The sequence below is a fragment of the Motacilla alba genome, chromosome 3, assembly GCF_015832195.1.
Source record: "Motacilla alba alba isolate MOTALB_02 chromosome 3, Motacilla_alba_V1.0_pri, whole genome shotgun sequence".
Classification (NCBI taxonomy): domain Eukaryota; kingdom Metazoa; phylum Chordata; class Aves; order Passeriformes; family Motacillidae; genus Motacilla; species Motacilla alba.
The window spans coordinates 31860283-31879187 of record NC_052018.1 but is presented as its reverse complement, the minus strand read 5'-3'; the positions used below and the strand labels follow the sequence as shown (position 1 = coordinate 31879187).

Genomic DNA, 18905 nt, shown 5'->3' with positions numbered 1-18905 from the left:
GAATAGCCCTGAGGAAATTGCTTGCATTTAACTGTACAACAACACTGCATAGAGTAGTCACTTATTACAACACACTTTTCAAAAAAACCATGCAAGTCCATTTGAGAAAATAAAAACTAATGACTATGTAATAAAATTATATTTAAAAAAATTAGACCAATGAGCAATCATTTTTAAAAAACACACTGAAAATTTGTGAAATCCCAAATTTAATCTATAACAAGAATTATTTGTATGTTAAATAATTAACACAAAGTATATTCTCAGGCTTTTCTTCTGGGTCTTTTGAAGTTAGGTCAAAATTTATCTGCAATAATCTATTTTTATTTCCAAATTTCCAACTTTTTAATTCTCTATTGATGACAAAAAAATACAATTTTAAAATTACATCTGCTGAGGTTGCATTTAAATATACTGTGATGAGAAAAGACTGCAATACTACTATTATTTGGAATCAAGTCTTCAGAATAATGAGAGACTTAATGCTATCAGAGAAAACAGTTTAGAGTTGCTACGGAAAGTAATTGGTAGGGACTTAAAATATTTCAAAACCACATCAGAAAAATAGCAGTATTTTTACTTTAGAGGTGTGTCTGTTTTGCCACATAAATTACTGCTGGGCCAGCCTTTCTAATTTATTAGCAAACTTTAAGTATACAGACTGCAGCAATACAAAATTCAGTATGTCCTAACATATTCATTTTCAGCACTAGAATCAAAATTCAAAGGATCTGACTTGTGACTAAATTTTTTTTAGCCAGATCTTTCAATTACCTTGAATCCAAGAAACAAGATCTGTATGGGTAGTGTGCATCACCTACAGCTGCCAGTTGTCCCTCTGGTAGATAAAACTGGTTTGGGATTTTTTGAACTTAACATGGATATGGTTAGGAAGAGTGCCACAAGAAGCATGACAAACACTAATAACCTCTTGCTCAGTTCTGACTTGCACGTACTCTTTATATCTCAACTTGATCATAATAATTATGTTTTCTTAAGTTGGAAACACTTAAGTTTGCAACAGACAGACTAATTTCCATCAACAAAATACACTTCTGCTTGAGGAAAAATACCCCTTCCTTATACTCTGTGATTTGACAAGTATTAAGCCAGAGACATTCTCAGGTGAACTTCTCCAACAAAATGTGTATATGACTAAAAGATAGTGCTAAAACTACTGCTCTTTGAATCATCAATTCATCATTAGCATAAGATAAAATCATCTCAAATAATCTTGAAGAGATCTGATGATAAATTAATCATTATTTCCTCAACTGATTAATGAAAATTAATTTTAATTGTTTATAAGGAAGGGATGTGTGAAGGATTTCATAAAGAGAAGTCCCGGCAACATCATCTAATAATTGTTATAATTAGAAGAAGTTCTAATTTCAGTAGTTCAGAAGACTGACTTACAAATTAATGCACTAAGAATTCTTATTCTTAAAGAGATGAAATATGTAGTAAGATAAAAGACCTTATTTTGATGTCATCTGAAGTGACATTTTCAAGGCTATTAGTGTTCATCAGCATCACATGCTGTGTCTGGGAAGGTAGCACTAAATGAATTACTGGAAGTAATACATACATTCAAAATGCCATGAAACTTGAAAACACTGAAAGAATTATATATTGATGGGCCAGATCCAAGGAGGACATTAGTTGTGTTCTAGGTGGAAAGGTGAATAGCAAAGTTCCAAAAGGAAATCCAAAAAATTTCCCCACAAAATTTCTGCTTCACTTTAAAAATGCCTCCCTTTTAATTCACCTCTCCTTGGGCAGTGGTATAATGCACAAGACCACATCACCAAAGGTGGGGTACTAAATGGAGAGAAATTAAAAATCCACATGGAAGGAAGAGAAAACTACCTCAAAAGATCCCCCGGTCGATTTCATTTTTAATATACAGTTCTAAAAAATTGTGGATCCCAGCTTCATTTAAAGCAGACTCATGGCTGGAGGGTTTTCTCAGGACATGTATGCAACTTTTCAGACCACCTGATGATCATGTATTTTATATTAAACCAATTGCTACTCTTTAATTCAACAACTGCTATGGAATAGGAAGGAGTTTAAAAGAATCATCTGAGCAAAACTCAAGAGAGCAATCCGCCCAGTTCCCAGCTAAAACTACTACCTTACAAGTCAGGCTCTGTATTCTGCTCTTCCTGGCCCCATAAAAATTTAATTTCTGGTACCTAACCAAACAACTCCAGAAGGATGTAATGAGAACACCCTTTGTCAGACTGACCAATATCTTGGTGCTCACTACAGGAAATAAAATAGCCATAGAACACTGAACACAGTATAAACTTGAAGCAAAATATTATTGCTATGAAAAGCAAGTGTGCTGCTACCATATCCTTCCTGTTCTTCAGCCCCTGCACCTTTAGAGAACAGTTCCAAATGCTAGCCACAAAATATGATTATGCAAGAAGGAATTTATCTTGCAGTCCTGATCCAGTACTTAACCTTGACATGAGCAGAAATGCAGAAACACTCTTCTGCTACTGGCAGTATCTCACTCTATGTGCAGTTTTTTGGATTATCTAAGATACCTGCGTTCCCCAAGGACTGTGTAAGGAGTCTAGCTAGGAACATGAGGCGAGTTTTGGTGGCCCTAGGTAAGGTAGCATACCAAAACTGTTTCAGCACTTGACTTGAAGACATACAAATCCTTCATTGGATCTGGCCCAGATGCGTTGAAAAGAGCTCTTGCTGAAATTGCTGCAGCTCTACCAACTGTAAATCCATGAGACTGAAAATTTTACCTGCAGCCCACGATGTGCCTGCTTTTCATCTCTTAATTCCCCTATTGTTCTCTTTCTAGCCATCCTGAGCTGGAATAGTCCAGCTAAAATAAAACTGCTGAATGAGAAAAGGATGCAGAAAACATTTGGAGAAGACAAGGTTTGAAGGTCAGCTTTATAACATCAGAAGAAAGGAGAAAATGAGGAGAAGCATCAGATTCAGGTATTGAGAAAGGAAACATTCAGCACAATGCATATCTTCCTCTGTAAGCTTAGTCTAATATGACTAAGTACATATTTCAGAAAAAGAAAAACTATGGTTAGGCTAGGTACTGAATTTTGAGTTTGGCCAACTGTAGGGAATCAATACATCTTCTAGACGGTATAACTACAATAGGATGGAAGAATACATTTTGTCACATCTAGAACATTTTAAAGTCCACAGAATCCAAATTTAAATCTCAAAACCTTTTGAATAAAGACTTCTATATGACTTCGAAAGATTCCGACCTAAAAATCACTGTATAATCTCTGTAAGGACTAATATGGAAGATACTTCTGACAGAAATGCATAGCACATAGCTTAAAATGCCAGTTTCATATCATTCAACAGAAGAAAACCATCTATTTAACCAAATTTTCTTCTGAATCTCAAGTTACTTCTAGTTCTCCCAACCTTAGGTTCCACTCAATTCAAGTAACATAAAACTGGCATATATTACAAGAAGATAGGACTCTTTACTATATGATTTTACCTTGAATTTGTTACCCACGCTGATGAAACTGAGTTTCCCAGCTTTTTGTTTGGGATCCTTGTTGTTGTTAGTGTTGGCTTCAAACAACTGTCGAACAAACTTGTCCTTGGATTCACATATAAGAGATTGAAGAGACATGTGCAAAGCATCATTGTTTTTTTCCACAAATTGCATCTGAAAAGACAACCCAAGAGATAAAAGTACATTTCTTTTACTGTCCAAGTTACTTCAGTCTAATTAGAAAACTAAAGGAAACATAGTTACATACTTAATTCAAAAATCAGCAAGAATACATGGGGTAAATATTAATACATTGTTTCAAACAACTTTTCAGCCAGCTACACAAAACCCTAATGCCAGAGAGAAAAGACATTCTTAAATTTGAAGGATGTTGTTGGAACTATGAAACCCAAAGAAAGGTTTGGTGCCTTTAAAGAGATGAGTTGGTTTTTTGTCAATGACTATCCTTTCATTTCCAGCACTCAGCACATCATCACCACCTGGGAGTTCTGAGAAGCTTAATTCTTCACTGCTTGTAATATCACTTAATGATCTATTATGAAATGGGAATTAACATGCACACTTAAATCTACACAGTTTGGAAAATGAAATGAAAACAGGTTATTTTAGAAGTACTATGACTATTCATGAACACTGGATTTAATAACACATATGGTCTTCCTACAAACTTTATATCTCTGGTTTATTTGAATTGGATCACTAACTTTGAGAACAATAATGCATTACACTGAAACTCAGAGATCAATACATTAGTATCCAGTTTCACACTTACAAAATCCTCAATAGCTTTTGATGCAACTTAATAGACACTTTGATATTAATGAACAGAAGATGCCATGACTGCTTTGAAGAAAATGCCAATTTGCCAGATATCCCACAAAAGAGTGATGGGAATCAAAGGACTAACACAGGCCTCCAAAGTTTCCTTGTGCCATGAAGACACAAGAGAGGAATATGTATGCAGCCAAGTAAGTAACGCAAGTAGCGTCCTTCATACATGCTGAAGTTATACACACCAAAGCCTTACAGATCTTCATTTTACCTTAAACTTTCATTTTTGAAAATTGTTGGTCTAGATACCGGCTTCAGGTCTTACAATGTTTTTGTACAATAAGTACAAAAGTCAAAACAGCACAAGAATCTGGAATGTATTTTGAGGGTAGCAATTTCAGGTATTTTGTATTTTTACACAAATGAGTCCATTGCCAGTAGAAATGAAAAACACAAAGTATGATGGGGACTGCGTACAAGGATAATCATGCTTCCAAAGAGGTACTCTTCACTAACAATATTTTTATATCACATAGTTTATTCTTCTCCCCAGGATGTAAACACTCTTGATGCAAGATTTGCAGTAGGTTGTGAATCAATATATTTAATACTGACATCATTACCTATAGATTTGAAACAAACTTTTACACAAAACACATCATTAAAATGAGCTGTAACCCAAAAAGTCAAAAGAAACTGCCAATTCTGTCAAATACGCAAAAAATTAGTTTCAAAGTTAAGACATATCAATGTTTGAACTTCTCTTCTGATCACAAGAAATTTTGTCATTTAAGCTATATACACTGAAAAAATAGAAATGTTCTACAAAACACAATAAACATGGTATTCCATAGATAAAATTACCGTCTCGTAGCATACTGCTCCTGCAAAGTGTCGGATAATGAAGCCTTCATCATCTCTGATATTTCTGTGAACGGCCAATTTAGACTTTCTAGGAATCTGGAATTAAGAAGTTGAATTACAAAGAAGTATTGCAATGGAGACTAAGAAAAAGTTTATTCTTAGAACACCACCATGTTCTGCCAGGAGCACTAAGTGTTAAAAATCACATTTCCTGTAAGTACAATTGTGCTGATCATTACCATTCCTGTCCAAATCGTGCCTTTAATCAACACTATCATAAATTTGACAGCTGATGAATAACCTTGTTATATGAATAGGATTAGCCTGAAGCTCAAGATATGGCTTTAGATGGCATATCTTAACAAGCAAGCATCCAGCTGATCATACACATACCATCAGAATGTTTCACTGCACACCAATTGAGGCAAGCAGGATTAAGTGGAAACTTAACACAAGGTAAATGGATGACAATTTTGGTAAATGGATTATAAATGACAGCTTCCTTTGCTCGCATTTTTTCGGCATTTTTTTTTAATTTTAACACAATTAATGGATATAAATTGCAACAATTTGCCCTAATCTTCCAGACAGTGCTGTATGTTAAAAAATAAGCAACAAAAAATTTTCCTAGTATGATTCCTATATTCATCTCTGAAGTGCTAGCTAGACACTAGGCATGAGTCAAATGTTCTCCAAAGCAAAAAATTTTTTAAAAGAACAACAAAATAATTCATCTGATAGGAAACAAATCTAAATTAAAATGTGCTTATACTTCCTTTTTATGTTTTACATGTTAAAAAACTTCAAATGCAAGACAAGAATATGATTTTATTTTCAGCAGGATATTAGAATTGCTTGAAGCCTTCAGTGAACTTTTCATCGAATCTAATAACCAAACTTGTCCTTAACAAAGAGGTACAGACTGTGCAGACTGAGTGGTAGAGATTTCTTATGAAAGATTTTCATTAAATTGAAGTGTTACTATCAACTGTTCCAAGAACTGTTTCATTAAAACAAGATAGACAACAAAAATAAACCTACTGAGAGCCTGAAATGGTCCTTGTGTTTTTGATGCACAACTGAAGTAAAATGCTGATCACTTGGTTGGGGAAGACGATTTTCTTCATCCAAAATATCCAGTACACCTACTAATTTTGCTTCAATCAAATCTGTTAATTAAAAAAAACATATATTTACAGAAATTGAATATATCAACTTGTATCACCACTGAACATTACACACCTAAATGCTCCTGATCTGATTGTCTACAAAAGTACCTATGGAAAGCCATTAAAGAAAATACAAGAATTCATGGCAAATCAATTCTATATATCTTGATAGGTATGTATAGGATATCCATCAAATCTAGAAGTTCCAACTCTTGTGGAACATGGGAGAAAAAGATCAGGTTGATCAGTTGATTTTAACTCTTGGTCTCAAGCTGGAATTAGTCATCCAAAAAGTGCCTAAGTCTTCTTACAGCATGATCCTAGGTCTAGCTTCAATTGTCGGAGGAAATTTTTAAGCTTTTCATCTACATTTTACCACATGTCAAAACTAAAAGGTTAATATTTCCATTTGATAACATGATCCAGTGAGAAGCAGAAATTTGTTTTAGGAAAGGCAGACCAGAATTGAGCATACAGTGGTGGTTTCACAACTTTTAACAACCGCATTGCCTTGACCTCTCACATACATATTCCAAAGCCCTTGAAAGCTGATACAGAAATTCATGTTCTTGAAACTATTAGACACAAACTCACAGTTTTGCAACTTTTTTCCATTCTCTATGAAACTGCTCTTATAAGAGGAACTTTTACTACAAACTTTCTCCTGTGGAAAGGATGAAACTGTGAATGCTTGTACTGCAGAAATGCCTATGAACTATTAAGACTGTGAATTGAATGAGGCTATATATAAAACCATATAATTACTAGTGCTATGCATATTTCACACCTCTCCACCTCTTCTGCTTGAAGCTTTTTTCCCCATGACAGTAACAAAAAGCTTGACAATTCAAGAAGTACATACCTATACAGTCCTGATTATCTACATAACGAACTTCATTAACTCCCAGGCCTTCTTTCTGGTAAAGTTCTTGTTCCTAAAGTTACAAAAAAAAAAAAAAAAAAGTAATTGAAAAGAGAAAACAACACACATTTGAGAATCTTCTTACACAGCTTAATGTATTCCAGCTTTAACACCTTAATGATAAGCCTGCTCAAGTCAATATTTTCATTAGGTATTAGCAGTTATTCAATCTCTGGATACCTCATTGCTGGTTTTCAAAAGTCCACATTTTTTTCTGACACAACCAGTTGTCACATAATATGGAAATAGTTTATCAACTGATTTTTTTTTTTCAAACATAATGTGTAATCTTATGAAAAGCAGTGTTACTTAAAGCATCTCTTCAGCAAAAAAAAAAAAATCCACAAATATAATAGTAAAAACCAAATCCTAAAACATAACATTAAATATATCATACCTCTTTCAGAATTCTTTCATTAAAAAATTGCTGCAGTTTTTCATTACAGTAGTTTATACAGAATTGTTCAAAACTGTTGTGCTCAAAGTACTCTGAAAGACAAAAGTTAAACTTTTATGATAAAACAGTGCTTCAAGAGTTTAAATTAAATAGGAAATAAGAGAAGCTTCACAGTGCTAATATTTAAAGATGTGTTCAGATCCATAGCCATTTCTTTCAGCAAAATGAAATCTTTTACAGATTTCCAGGTTGTACACAAGCCATCTAAAAATACTGCAGCAGATAATATTTCTAAGATAAATGACAGACAGTTGGCAGCAAACCAAAGCAAGATGCTACGAGACAGTGAAATTGTACCAATACACCCTCATGCATCTATGATACAACAAGCTGGCAGTAGATATCAAACCTCTAAGACCAAAAGCTGTTCCCCTGGACAACCTTGGCAGGACTAGAGCACATCGCAAAACATGCCCTGTTTTGAATTTCAGTGAGTCAATGAAGCAAAAAGCAAAAGCTTTACAAGAACCATCAACACCAAAAAGAAAACCCTCCCATTCTTCATTACAGAATTTGTTATTGAATCTTTGGTGGAAAAAAGTGACAACTAGAAATTATTTTAGGTATACTTACCAAAACCAGCTATATCTAGAACTCCAATGAAGAAAGAAGAAGTTTCAAATGGAAAACACTGGTTTACCCTTTTCACTACATGATCAAACAGATGACTGTACACGGTTTTAGCCAAGGCATCACGAGCATTGTTTGCTTGTTCCACTTTCAAGGGTACCCTAAAAAAACAAGATACAGATCTTATTTTTCAGAATTCCTTACTGTGAAATGCTGAGATTAGACTCTAAACTTAAAAACAGCCTTTCCAATACCATAAATTAGGACCTAAACCACCCCCACCCCCGATCTCAAGGCCAAGGCAGGAAACAACCTTGCCAAGTTAGACTATCTTACCTGTAAAAAACAATAATGTTTTGCTACCATCAGAAATGAGATTCAGATGCTTTCATAATTGTTTATTAGATAATTAGAAACTCTACTGACAGTTTCCAGAGAAAGATATTTAAAATATATACATCACCATCTACAAAAAATATTTCAACTATTTACTTATGATTTGTTATGTTAGACTAAAGCCTAAAGTTCAGTTTTTGCTCTGACATCTTTTCTGCTCCCTCACCCCATCACACCAGTGAGGAGGCCAAGAGTGAACAAGAAGCTGAGAGGGGACAGAGCTGGGACAGCTGACCCCAACTGACCAAAGGGACATTCCCTATCATTTGGCATCATGCTCAGCAATAAAAGTTGAAGGAAGAAGAGGGAAAGGGGAATGATTCTATGAGTTTAAAATTTTGTCTTCCTAAGTAACCACAACACTTCATGAAGCCTCCTGTGCTTGGGAGCTGAATACTGACCTTCCAACAGAAAGTGGAGAATGAATTCCTGGTTTTGCATTGCTTGCATGTGTAGCTTTTGCTTTACCTTTTAAATTGTATTTATCAACAACCCATGTGTTTTCTCATTTTTAGCCTTCCCCTTTTCCCTTCCCTTCCACTGGCAGGGAGTAAGTGAGTGGCTACAAGGGGCTGAGTTGCCAGCTGGAGTTAAAGCACAACAACAGCTTACCCATATTGCATAATTTCCTTCACTTCCCAGAATTCATAAGCACTAAACTAACTGATAATTACTATTTTTTCATTTCTTCAAAGTTAATACTTCTGATGCAGAATAATGAGAGTGATGGAGACCACTTTCTACTGTGACTGGTAAGGCATGGAACCAGAGTCTCCATTCCCAAAGGACACTTGCAGCTACATTAAATTTGATAGTAATTAGCTTTAACACACAATCTTGTCTTCCACTAAGTACCTATCTTATCTTAAGGTAATGAGTACTGACAGAAATCTCAGCTTATAAATAGAAGGAAGGTACCTTTGCATTCTGTTCTGATACGTTTAAGAGATCAGAATACTAATTCCTGTCAGCTGCAGACCTATTACATAATACAATACATTAAAATAATTTATGTTTTTCGCTTACTTTTTTAAACAACATGACAAATAGTTGTACTGCTAGAGCATGTATTGACAAAATGGTCCCAGTGTTCAAAACAGCAAATTCTGCCACTATTAAGTGCAATTCTAAAGGCTGCACAAACCCTTGTTGTTAAATTTCTTAGTATGCACAAAACACGCATGGAAAGAAAATGTAACCCTGCAATGCATTTTGCACAGCTGGAAGTTCAGAACCCCTAAACAATGCTGAAAATGCCCTGAGACAGTAGAGCAAGAGCCCCATCACAGAACTGACGTTCAGAACAAGCAGCTTTCTTCTCATGAACTTGCTTTCCCTCAGCTCTTCCTTTCTTTGGTCTGCACAAAGACAAATGAATCTCTTTCTTTCTCTTGTTTCCAGCCTGAACAGGAAAAGATAAATTCTCCTTCCTCCATTTTACTTTCTTTCCCTCTCCTGAATTTATCAGCTACTTGAATGGAATAGAGAAAAAAATTGCCAAATCCTAAGCACTTTGGTAAGGCTGCAAGAAAAACCCTTGTTGGTCTTCATGCCAATTGCTTTAGCAAGGTTTCCATTGATCTAGAGTTTGAGACCTAGGGGAAAGCACAGATGGGGTAGATTTAGTCTGTGGACAACTCCATGCAGTTCCCAAATATATTCCAGAACAAATTAACTTTAATTAAAAACATGTATCATTTGCCCATGATTAACAACTGAAGGACAGAGCAGATGAAGCAATATCCATCAATTACTGTCATCCAATATGGTTACTGGTTCATAAAGTAGCCTGGATTAAGTAACCCTACTTAGTTAAATACTCCACATAATTAAAGAATATAAGCAGCACATTTGTAATTTGAAAAAACCTGAAGTTTAAAACAATGTAGAAAAGTATTTTTCGGAAAAGTTTTTCCAATGGACACTTCGGTAGCATCACTAAAAAAATGCATTTTGGTAGAAAGTGTACTGCAAAAGAAGCTGGAGGACCTGGAATGATGCAAGTTAATTTTCTTCACCTTGTAAAATAATTTAGTTTGCAATGATGGAGTCCTCTGTGAAAGTCTTCTCGGAAAAGAAGAAACTGAGCAAGAGAAAAGCACAGTAGCACATTTACAGTCTAAGAGAAGCACCAGATTTTGAATCCTAACACATTATTTTTCTCTGTAAATACACTTCACACGGATGGCAAAAACATCATCCAGCAAGGTAATTATTATGGGGTTTTGGGAGACAAGGACAGAAATACATAGTGCAGCTTAGTGCAGCTGTCAAGTCCCCCAGGCAACTCACTGCACATGATTATTTAATAAAATTCAGAGAGGTTGCATTTAGCATCACCCTCCTACTGTTCCTTGTTGGCTCCACTGTGCCCAGCAGAACAAAGCCTTTGTTATACTCTGAGCACAGCGATTTCAGCAGAGCTATTTATTCACTGTGACCTATTAGGACTCACATGATCTACTTGCACACAAAAGGTCCCTAAGAAAGAGAGAGAAATGACCAGCTCTTTGGGTTGCTGGAACAAAAAAAAACAATGTACTTGTCAAAACTCTAATACTGATAGCAGCCAAATAGTTTCTAAACCACACTACCATAGAAAAAAATTGCGTCTATGTAACAAATATCTAAAATAGTCCAATCCACTTTTACATGCAATGAGCCATGTGAGAAGATGACATCGGTGTATTTACTAGAGAATGTCTGCTTTTAGATGCACAAGTTTCAAAAATGCTAGCAAAAGAGGCTTAATGCATTAATCATTAAGGTGTTGTGAGGAGTCTGCTGAACTCATTTTTGATACCCCCAAAATAAAACACAGCAAAAATAAGATCTGCTGGCATAAAAACATAGTTCCTTGTGTTTGCAGACTTTTGAAACTGCACAGTGCTAATAACGCTACCGGCTTATCAGGATAAATTCACGATCAGGAAATCTTTACAGTTTTAATCCAAAGTAAACTCAAAGCTGTAACAAAAATTAAGAAACCTTACTTGACAGTGTCACTTGAGGAGTGATCACATGGTCTGCCTCATAATGGTGGTAAGTTTGATGTCCCACCAAACATTCTCAAAAGAAAAATATACAGACAAGCCTTATGTATGTGTTACATATACAACAGCCAAAACGAATCTGTTCTCAGAGGCTGAATCAGCAGCTCACTGAGAGCATTTCCAGTGGGGTGCCATCTGAATCTGACATGGATACAATTCGTTCAAAGCCCTTCGGCTTCTATTTAACACTTTCACTTAAAAGGAATGTGAAATTTAGGGTACTCTCAAAAAATGGGCTCTAACAATACTGAATTAAGAAAGCAGAAAATCTTTGTAACAAGATCAGCATACGAAATCATTTTCAAAAAATTCCTAATGTGAAAAAAATCCACAAGATATATTTCAGTAAAGGAAAGTGGGTGGTAGTAAGCTGAGAAGAATTTAAAAATGCAAATGAAAGATGAAGAATAACCAGGTAAGCAGTAAGTCAACAGAGAAAGATCAGCAGTTATTGTGCATCCCAACTTGAATTAAGTAAAAAACGTTATTGACTTTAAAACCTGCAATGTTCATACTGCCATGAATTACTATGAGTGCCATCTGTACTGTATAATAAGTAATTTTCTGCTGTAATGTTATTCATAGTACTGATAAAGCATCTCCTGGATGAATATATCAAAGATTTTGCTGTCAATTTAGACATGGTCTGGAAAAGAGCAAATAGTAAAAGCTCAGTCAATTTTTGCCACTGGAGACACTTTTTTCCTGCAAGATTGACATCTTCCTATACATTAAGCTTGTAATGAAGGGAAGAAAATTACTTGTAACACTCCATATCATCTATAGGGGAGCAAGATGACAATGACTCAAAGTCCTCAGTTTCTAGTAACTGCTGGGGGAGAGAGAGGAGGAATTTACACTGGGCAGGGAGAGAAGAATTTACTCTCCAGAAATAGACTATTGAATAGGCAATTAAGAGGTCTAGATCTTGAGCTTTTAACTGAATGCAGAGTAACACATCATCCTATCCCGCTCCCCCCAACATTACTTACCATTTGCCACTGCATTAGAAATTTTTCCATAATAATAACTTCTGTAATAAATTTACAAAGAAAAAATATACAAGGAACCTAAATAAACCCCATTAATTCAGATAATTATGAGTTTCATATACTAAACATTTGGTGTAATGTGAGTAAACTATTTCAAATTCACTAAAACAATCTGATTGTTTCTATAAGTCATTAAAAAGCACACCTGTATTCTTCCAAGGATTGAATGTTCATTAGCTTCCTAATTAAAAGATTGATACATTTAACTGAACACTGAGAATTACGTTTAATGTGCTCAAAACTGCTTAGTCCAAGTTCAGTTTTTGATGTGAACTCCAGAAAATATTCAACATAGAAATCTAAAAGGTAAAACACACAATTCAGTTGCAGGCATCTTAGCTAGCATCCCTGACAGCTTGATGCTAGGATCAACCTCAGCAAGAGAAAATTTGCAGTAGAAACTAGAGGTTTTTCATTAAAAAAAAAAGGTAACTGCATTGTCATTTTCATAAAACTCAGTTTTGCAAGGGTCATAAATTTCATGGTTTTGAAATTTTGTCACCGGTACCATATTTATACATGTTCTTTGCCCTTAATTCTTCTCCATGTGCATACAGAAAGGAACCATTATCTTGCTTCTGAGCCTAGGAAGTTACCTTGATAATAACTTTTAAAACTTTTTTTTAAAAAAAAATATCAAAAACCAAAATAACACACTTTCTATCCCTGTTTTTGTGAAACATTATTAACAGTTAAGACTAAATGTGTGTTTACCAAAGCCAGCAAAAAGCAGCACATTTCCGCATTACCATTTGCAGGGGTGTTTTTAAAGTTATAATTTGATTTCAGAAGAATTATGTATGACAAACACAAGGACACTGATCACTGGGACATTAAGAAGAGTGGATATACTGCCCTTTAATTGAAACATCCCAGCCCTAATTATTACAAGGCAGCACTCACGGGAGCACTGTGCAGCCCTAAGGAGAAAGATTCAAGCGTCTTCTGAAAGCCTTTAGGCACCGCATTAACATTCCTTGATGGAGTGTATCTGATAAATCTTTTAGCACACCAAATTTGCTGCGCAGGCTGTGGGTTTAACTGGCTGACTGCTATACTTTCTTTGGCCACACGGCGTACTCACTGACACACGAGAGATTTTATACAACACAGGAGTTACTTATTCAAAGCGCAGTAAGCCCGCTAGCCTTCAGCACCGTGATTTCTGTACGACCGAGGGGGTGCACCTGCGCTCGGCGAGCCATTAAAAGAAGCGCCTTAGACAGCGGCGCTTGGTCCGAGCGCACCTCAGCTCACCGCTGCAGCTGGTTAGGAGGAGCTGGGGCCGGACGCGCCGGTGGGTGAGCAGGGGCGGCGCGGAGCCGGCCCCCGGCGGGGCAGCAGCGCGGCCGGCCCCTCACGCCCGCCCCTCCCGCCGCTCCCGCCGGTGCCGCCGGTGCCGCCACTCACTTGATGACCGTGCCCTTGGCGCCCCCTGCCGTGGTGAGCATGACGCGCGAGGTGAGGCTCCCGCGCAGGTCGTCCTCGTCCAGGCCCAGCAGGGCCGCGCAGCGCTCCAGCGCCGCCTGGCTCCGCGCGCGCGGCGTGCAGCCCCCTGCGGACACACAGCGTCAGCGGCAGCCCTCAGGGGAGTCACCTCTGCCCTGGCACCGCCGCAGAGCAGTTCGGTGCCAAGGGGCAGTTCACGGAACCCGGGGAACACCCTCAAACACAAAAATCACTTCTCGCCCAAAAACTACGCGTGAAATTCTGTATTTCTAGAACACTGTCCGGGCTGCTTGTAGGGAAGAACTGTCCCAAAACGCAGAAGTGCTAACCCCTACAAACTATTTCTAGTGACTTAAAACTTTTGAACTTAGATGCTCTTGTAATCCTCCAAGCTCCCTTGCTATGCAGCAGAAGTGGCTGCTCGGGCAGGCTCCTGGCGCTTGGCTTTTTCAGATAAGGCTCTCTACGGGTCCCAGGTAAACTTCGGGAGGTGCACTCCCTGCTGCTCTGCACCTGCCTCGGCGCCAGCGCTCGGCCAGCAGAGATCTCCAACTGGAGCACCACCCACTTTAGTAAAATCTAGCGCTTATTTACACGTATTTCCTGTTGCTAGCAATAGAGCAGCAATAGAACTTTAGAGGGTCTCTGGTAAGAGACTGCCTGCAGCAGTTCAAATGCACACCATGTGTGTAAACACACAAGGTGAGGGAAAAACAAAACATGCATTTGGAATTTAGAAGTTCAATACATTCATTTCCATTTTAGAAGTTCCTTTACATTTTACAAAATCTATAATTTATTCCAGAAAAAAAATGGGTCTGAATTTCAGTATTTAGAGGACATAAGTTCATTCCCTTTTCTAAACTCTGACTTTGCTTACTATCTGTGGTTTGCACTCATTCATTTCCTCCTCAAACTCACATTTGAGCCTCTTTCACTGTTCAACCTTGTCAATGCCTAAGTCACAACTAACAAAAGGCCCAAACAAGGAAGCTTTCTGGAAGTTTACTGGTTTGAGCTACACGAAGCCACTACCCATCTCTACACCTGCATCTTCCCAGATTCATTGTCATTAATCATGTTCATTTCTTTCATCTTCATGAAGATGGCAACAGCATGAAGTGACACTGTGGAGGTTCTCATTTGATCCACAGTAATGAGAGGAAAAAAAAACTAAAAACAAAACAACCCACCTCTATGCCAAGCCTAAGCTACCCAGTTTGAATTCAGCACTGGCCCTGACTTGACACATGGGACTAGAGCCCAGCCATGATCTCTTCTGAACAGTATGTTTTGTACAGTACTATGCTGATTCTGTACGTGGGGTCAGGAGCTAGTGAACTTGTAAGGTTAGCACTCATTTAATTCATCATTCAGAACACTTTAAAATGTTCTTTGGTCTGGTCTTCCAAAGAACTCCACCAACAACTATATACTAACTACTTGAAGTAGGACCAGGAGGAACCAATTTCAATCTGTCTTGCAACTCAAGCTAGACCTACATACTTATGTTTTCTACTATAGTTGTATTTGTAGTACATCCAGACCCAGAAAAATCAGTCCTTCAGGAATATATGCACAGTAGTTCTCCATTTAGAGAGGCTGATTTCAGTAGTAAGGTAATAAGGAGAATTCCCAAATCATTAATTCTCCTTCATCAACCTTCATGCACATTCTGCGATTAAGTCCCAACTACACTTGTACTGCTTCATCTTGTGAGCAATGTCTTAAAATTAGGAAGTTATATTTACCTAAGTTTTTGCTGTAACTTTTTTTTTCATCTCTCAAAATACTAACATGATGTTATTTTTGGAAGCCAAAGGACATAATGCCTTTCCCTACAAATGGAGTTGCTAATTTCTAATGTCAAGATCTTTTTGTGATATTAGAGAGAAGATGGACTTTAAAGCTATAATTAAAATACAAAATGGCACTTTTCTTTATATTAAACTTTTCCCTGAATAGGTTCTTGAACAATTTCAGTGCAACCCAATTTGATTTCAGAGCAGTAAAGAAGTACAACTTTAAAACAAACAGGTAGACTTGACTTCAAAATGGGGTGAATTAAGATCGAATTACCCATGAACACAAAGAACCTTTTAAAAGCAGTAATTCACATGCAAAGGGAATGTCTGTAATCAAGAGGCATTTTCAGTATTTTCATGAAAAACAATTTCTATTTCATCTAACCTGAAGTACTCCCAGCTTCCTCAAAATCAATATTTCCAAGGTGAAGGACACCAGCCACTACTCTAAAAAGATCAAGTTTTTCTTCATCATCCAGTCCAATCTTTTTCATTGCTGTGCACATTCTGTTGAAATCTCCATGATCATCTAACAGTGGATCCTTCAAGGAACCTTCTTTAAGATACTATAAAACAAGAAAAACCAAAAAGTCTATGTAAATGCTTTAAAGTAAATGTAAGCAGATATTTCCAGTCAAGAATAAGTCATAACAAAAAGCATACAAAAGCATGCCAAAGTATGTAGATTTGAGTTCTTCATACAATGTAGGCTTCGCAAGAACCTTAATTTATTTTAAATTTTTGTTACGGGGAATCATGATCTTCAAACTTAAATTTCACAGCAAACTTCAGACTATCTTCAGAAAGCAGAAGCTAGAGAGAATGTGACTGCTAAGGACAGGGAAATATGAGATAGTGAGCAGGGGGAAGGAAGACTTTGGCTAAGGGAGCTATTGGAGCATTTAATACAAAGGAGTCCTTCGAGCCCCAGGCAGCTGAAAGAGGATGGAGGTCCTTGCAATAGGATGACAGAAGGACAGAAGTACAGGACAAATCAGAACCAGGAGAGCTATCCCTATTATAAACAGGCTTATTTAGGGAAATATACTAGTTAACTTCTTGGTGTAATTAAGAAACATAAAAATTGTTTGCAGTGGTCTATGGCTTAGAAGAATACAGGCTATGTTCTGAAATACTAATTTAACATTTTGCCGATTTTTCAAATTTAAATACATTGAAAGGTATTTTAGCTATAAACCAGTTTAAATAGTAGAAAGTAACACATCTGCATGCAATCAAAAAACTACATGAACATGCACAGACTGAGCTACGTTTTTACAGTTGTTTTTAAATGTTTTCAATTAAAAAGAGTAATTAACTCAATGAAAGCCTTGTTAATGTTAAATAAGCTAACATGATTTTTATCAAAACAAACCACCACATGCATCTGAAAAATTCACTTCACACAACATGTAGGCACATCAATAACATTAAACTACATGTTAATTATGTAAAATGATCACCTCATCTTCCTGATAAGGAAAACACAAAAATAATTGAAGTATTAATTGACTATTCCAGCTACTTTTATTCAAAAAAACAATCTTATATTTTTTTTTAAAATGACAGTAAATACTAAACTTCCAATTTAAAAACCTGAACAAGGCAATATATTTCCTGTTTAAACAGCTATACTAGGCTTAAATATAATTTAACAATGATCCTTTATTGAGCCTTCAAATGGATATGGCAGTTACATAGTAAGTATTATGGTATCATATGTTCTGCTCCTTCATGTCTCATATATATTTTCAGAACTATTCTCTGAGTGTGTTTTCATTTAGACAAATACTTATTTCAAATAAAGTCTTCTCTTATTTCAAGTCCATCAGAGGACAAGTTTTATGACAACACCCACCTGTAAATCACATCAATAACAGAAAATTGCACAGGTTCATCTTCCAGAAGGAAAAGTAAGTGAATGTTAATACTCTATGCCTACTCACTACAATTCTTCATGAAAGGCACATTGGGTAGAGTGAGGCAAACTTCCCCAATGCTAGCTCATATGCTTGACAAGAATGAAGTATCTACCAGCTTTCTGCCTCACAGTGATGTCAAATAAGTATTCTTGTATCTGATTCTCCACCATCCCTGATTATAAAAAATAGCCTACATTTAACAACAGAAGTCAGGACTACATGCTCAGTGTTACAATAAATAATACAACCACTAGAAATCCAGGGACAGACTTGACAATGTTGACTTGAGGAAAGGAACTAGCTATACAGTCTCTTGTTGTTGAGCACGAGCTTCAAGACCAAGATATGAAAGAGATGGCATGGCCACTTGGTGGAATGAGGCTCTTGAGTTATTTTTGTATTTTTATCGGATATATATGCAGCTTACCCTGCTACTGAATCACAAATATGGATTTGATTAATATTTGAAATACCTTCCAGCTACAAAAATGTGAATTTCATACTTTGAGTAGATGAAAATTTTATTAGAGAACAGAGTAGAAGTTTAATTAAGTGTTTTAACAACTTCCAATTCATCCATACTATTAATTCAGAACAAATTCTTTAGTATCCTCATGTGAACAGCTCAAAGGTTTAAATGCTACAAGTTCTGGTAATTCCAGTTTTAAAAAATGTAAACAGAGATGGAGCAAGAAGGTGTAAATGATCTGACGCTTCAGACTTTCATGCAGGAAATTCCATGTCCGGCATAACTAGCAGTTAATAGCAAGGGGAAAACAAAAACCTTTAAAGTGCACTGAGGAGGAGAATATAGTCATGGCTAGAAGTGAGGCTGCACTATTGATTTATAGAACAGTTTGGAGCGTCATTTCAAAACTCCAGGTAGTAAAAATGGCTCCAGAAAAAATATTGCTTCTGACCTATTCCTACCAGTAGTTAAGATTTTTAA

The 18905-nt window shown here is 36.5% G+C and overlaps 1 protein-coding gene across 5 annotated transcripts in view; it reads right to left on the bottom strand.

The window, feature by feature from the left end:
- Positions 1-18905, bottom strand: part of MYO6 (myosin VI) — a 102814-nt gene that overhangs the window by 29357 nt on the left and 54552 nt on the right. For all 5 annotated transcript variants that reach the window (XM_038134110.1, XM_038134112.1, XM_038134111.1 and 2 more), the window contains 8 exons: positions 16420-16600; positions 14191-14335; positions 8283-8440; positions 7650-7741; positions 7193-7265; positions 6203-6330; positions 5162-5257; positions 3506-3679 (listed from right to left, as the gene is read on the bottom strand). In XM_038134110.1, the coding sequence (XP_037990038.1) occupies positions 3506-3679; positions 5162-5257; positions 6203-6330; positions 7193-7265; positions 7650-7741; positions 8283-8440; positions 14191-14335; positions 16420-16600 (1047 nt within the window). The remainder of the gene's footprint in view (positions 1-3505; positions 3680-5161; positions 5258-6202; positions 6331-7192; positions 7266-7649; positions 7742-8282; positions 8441-14190; positions 14336-16419; positions 16601-18905) is intronic.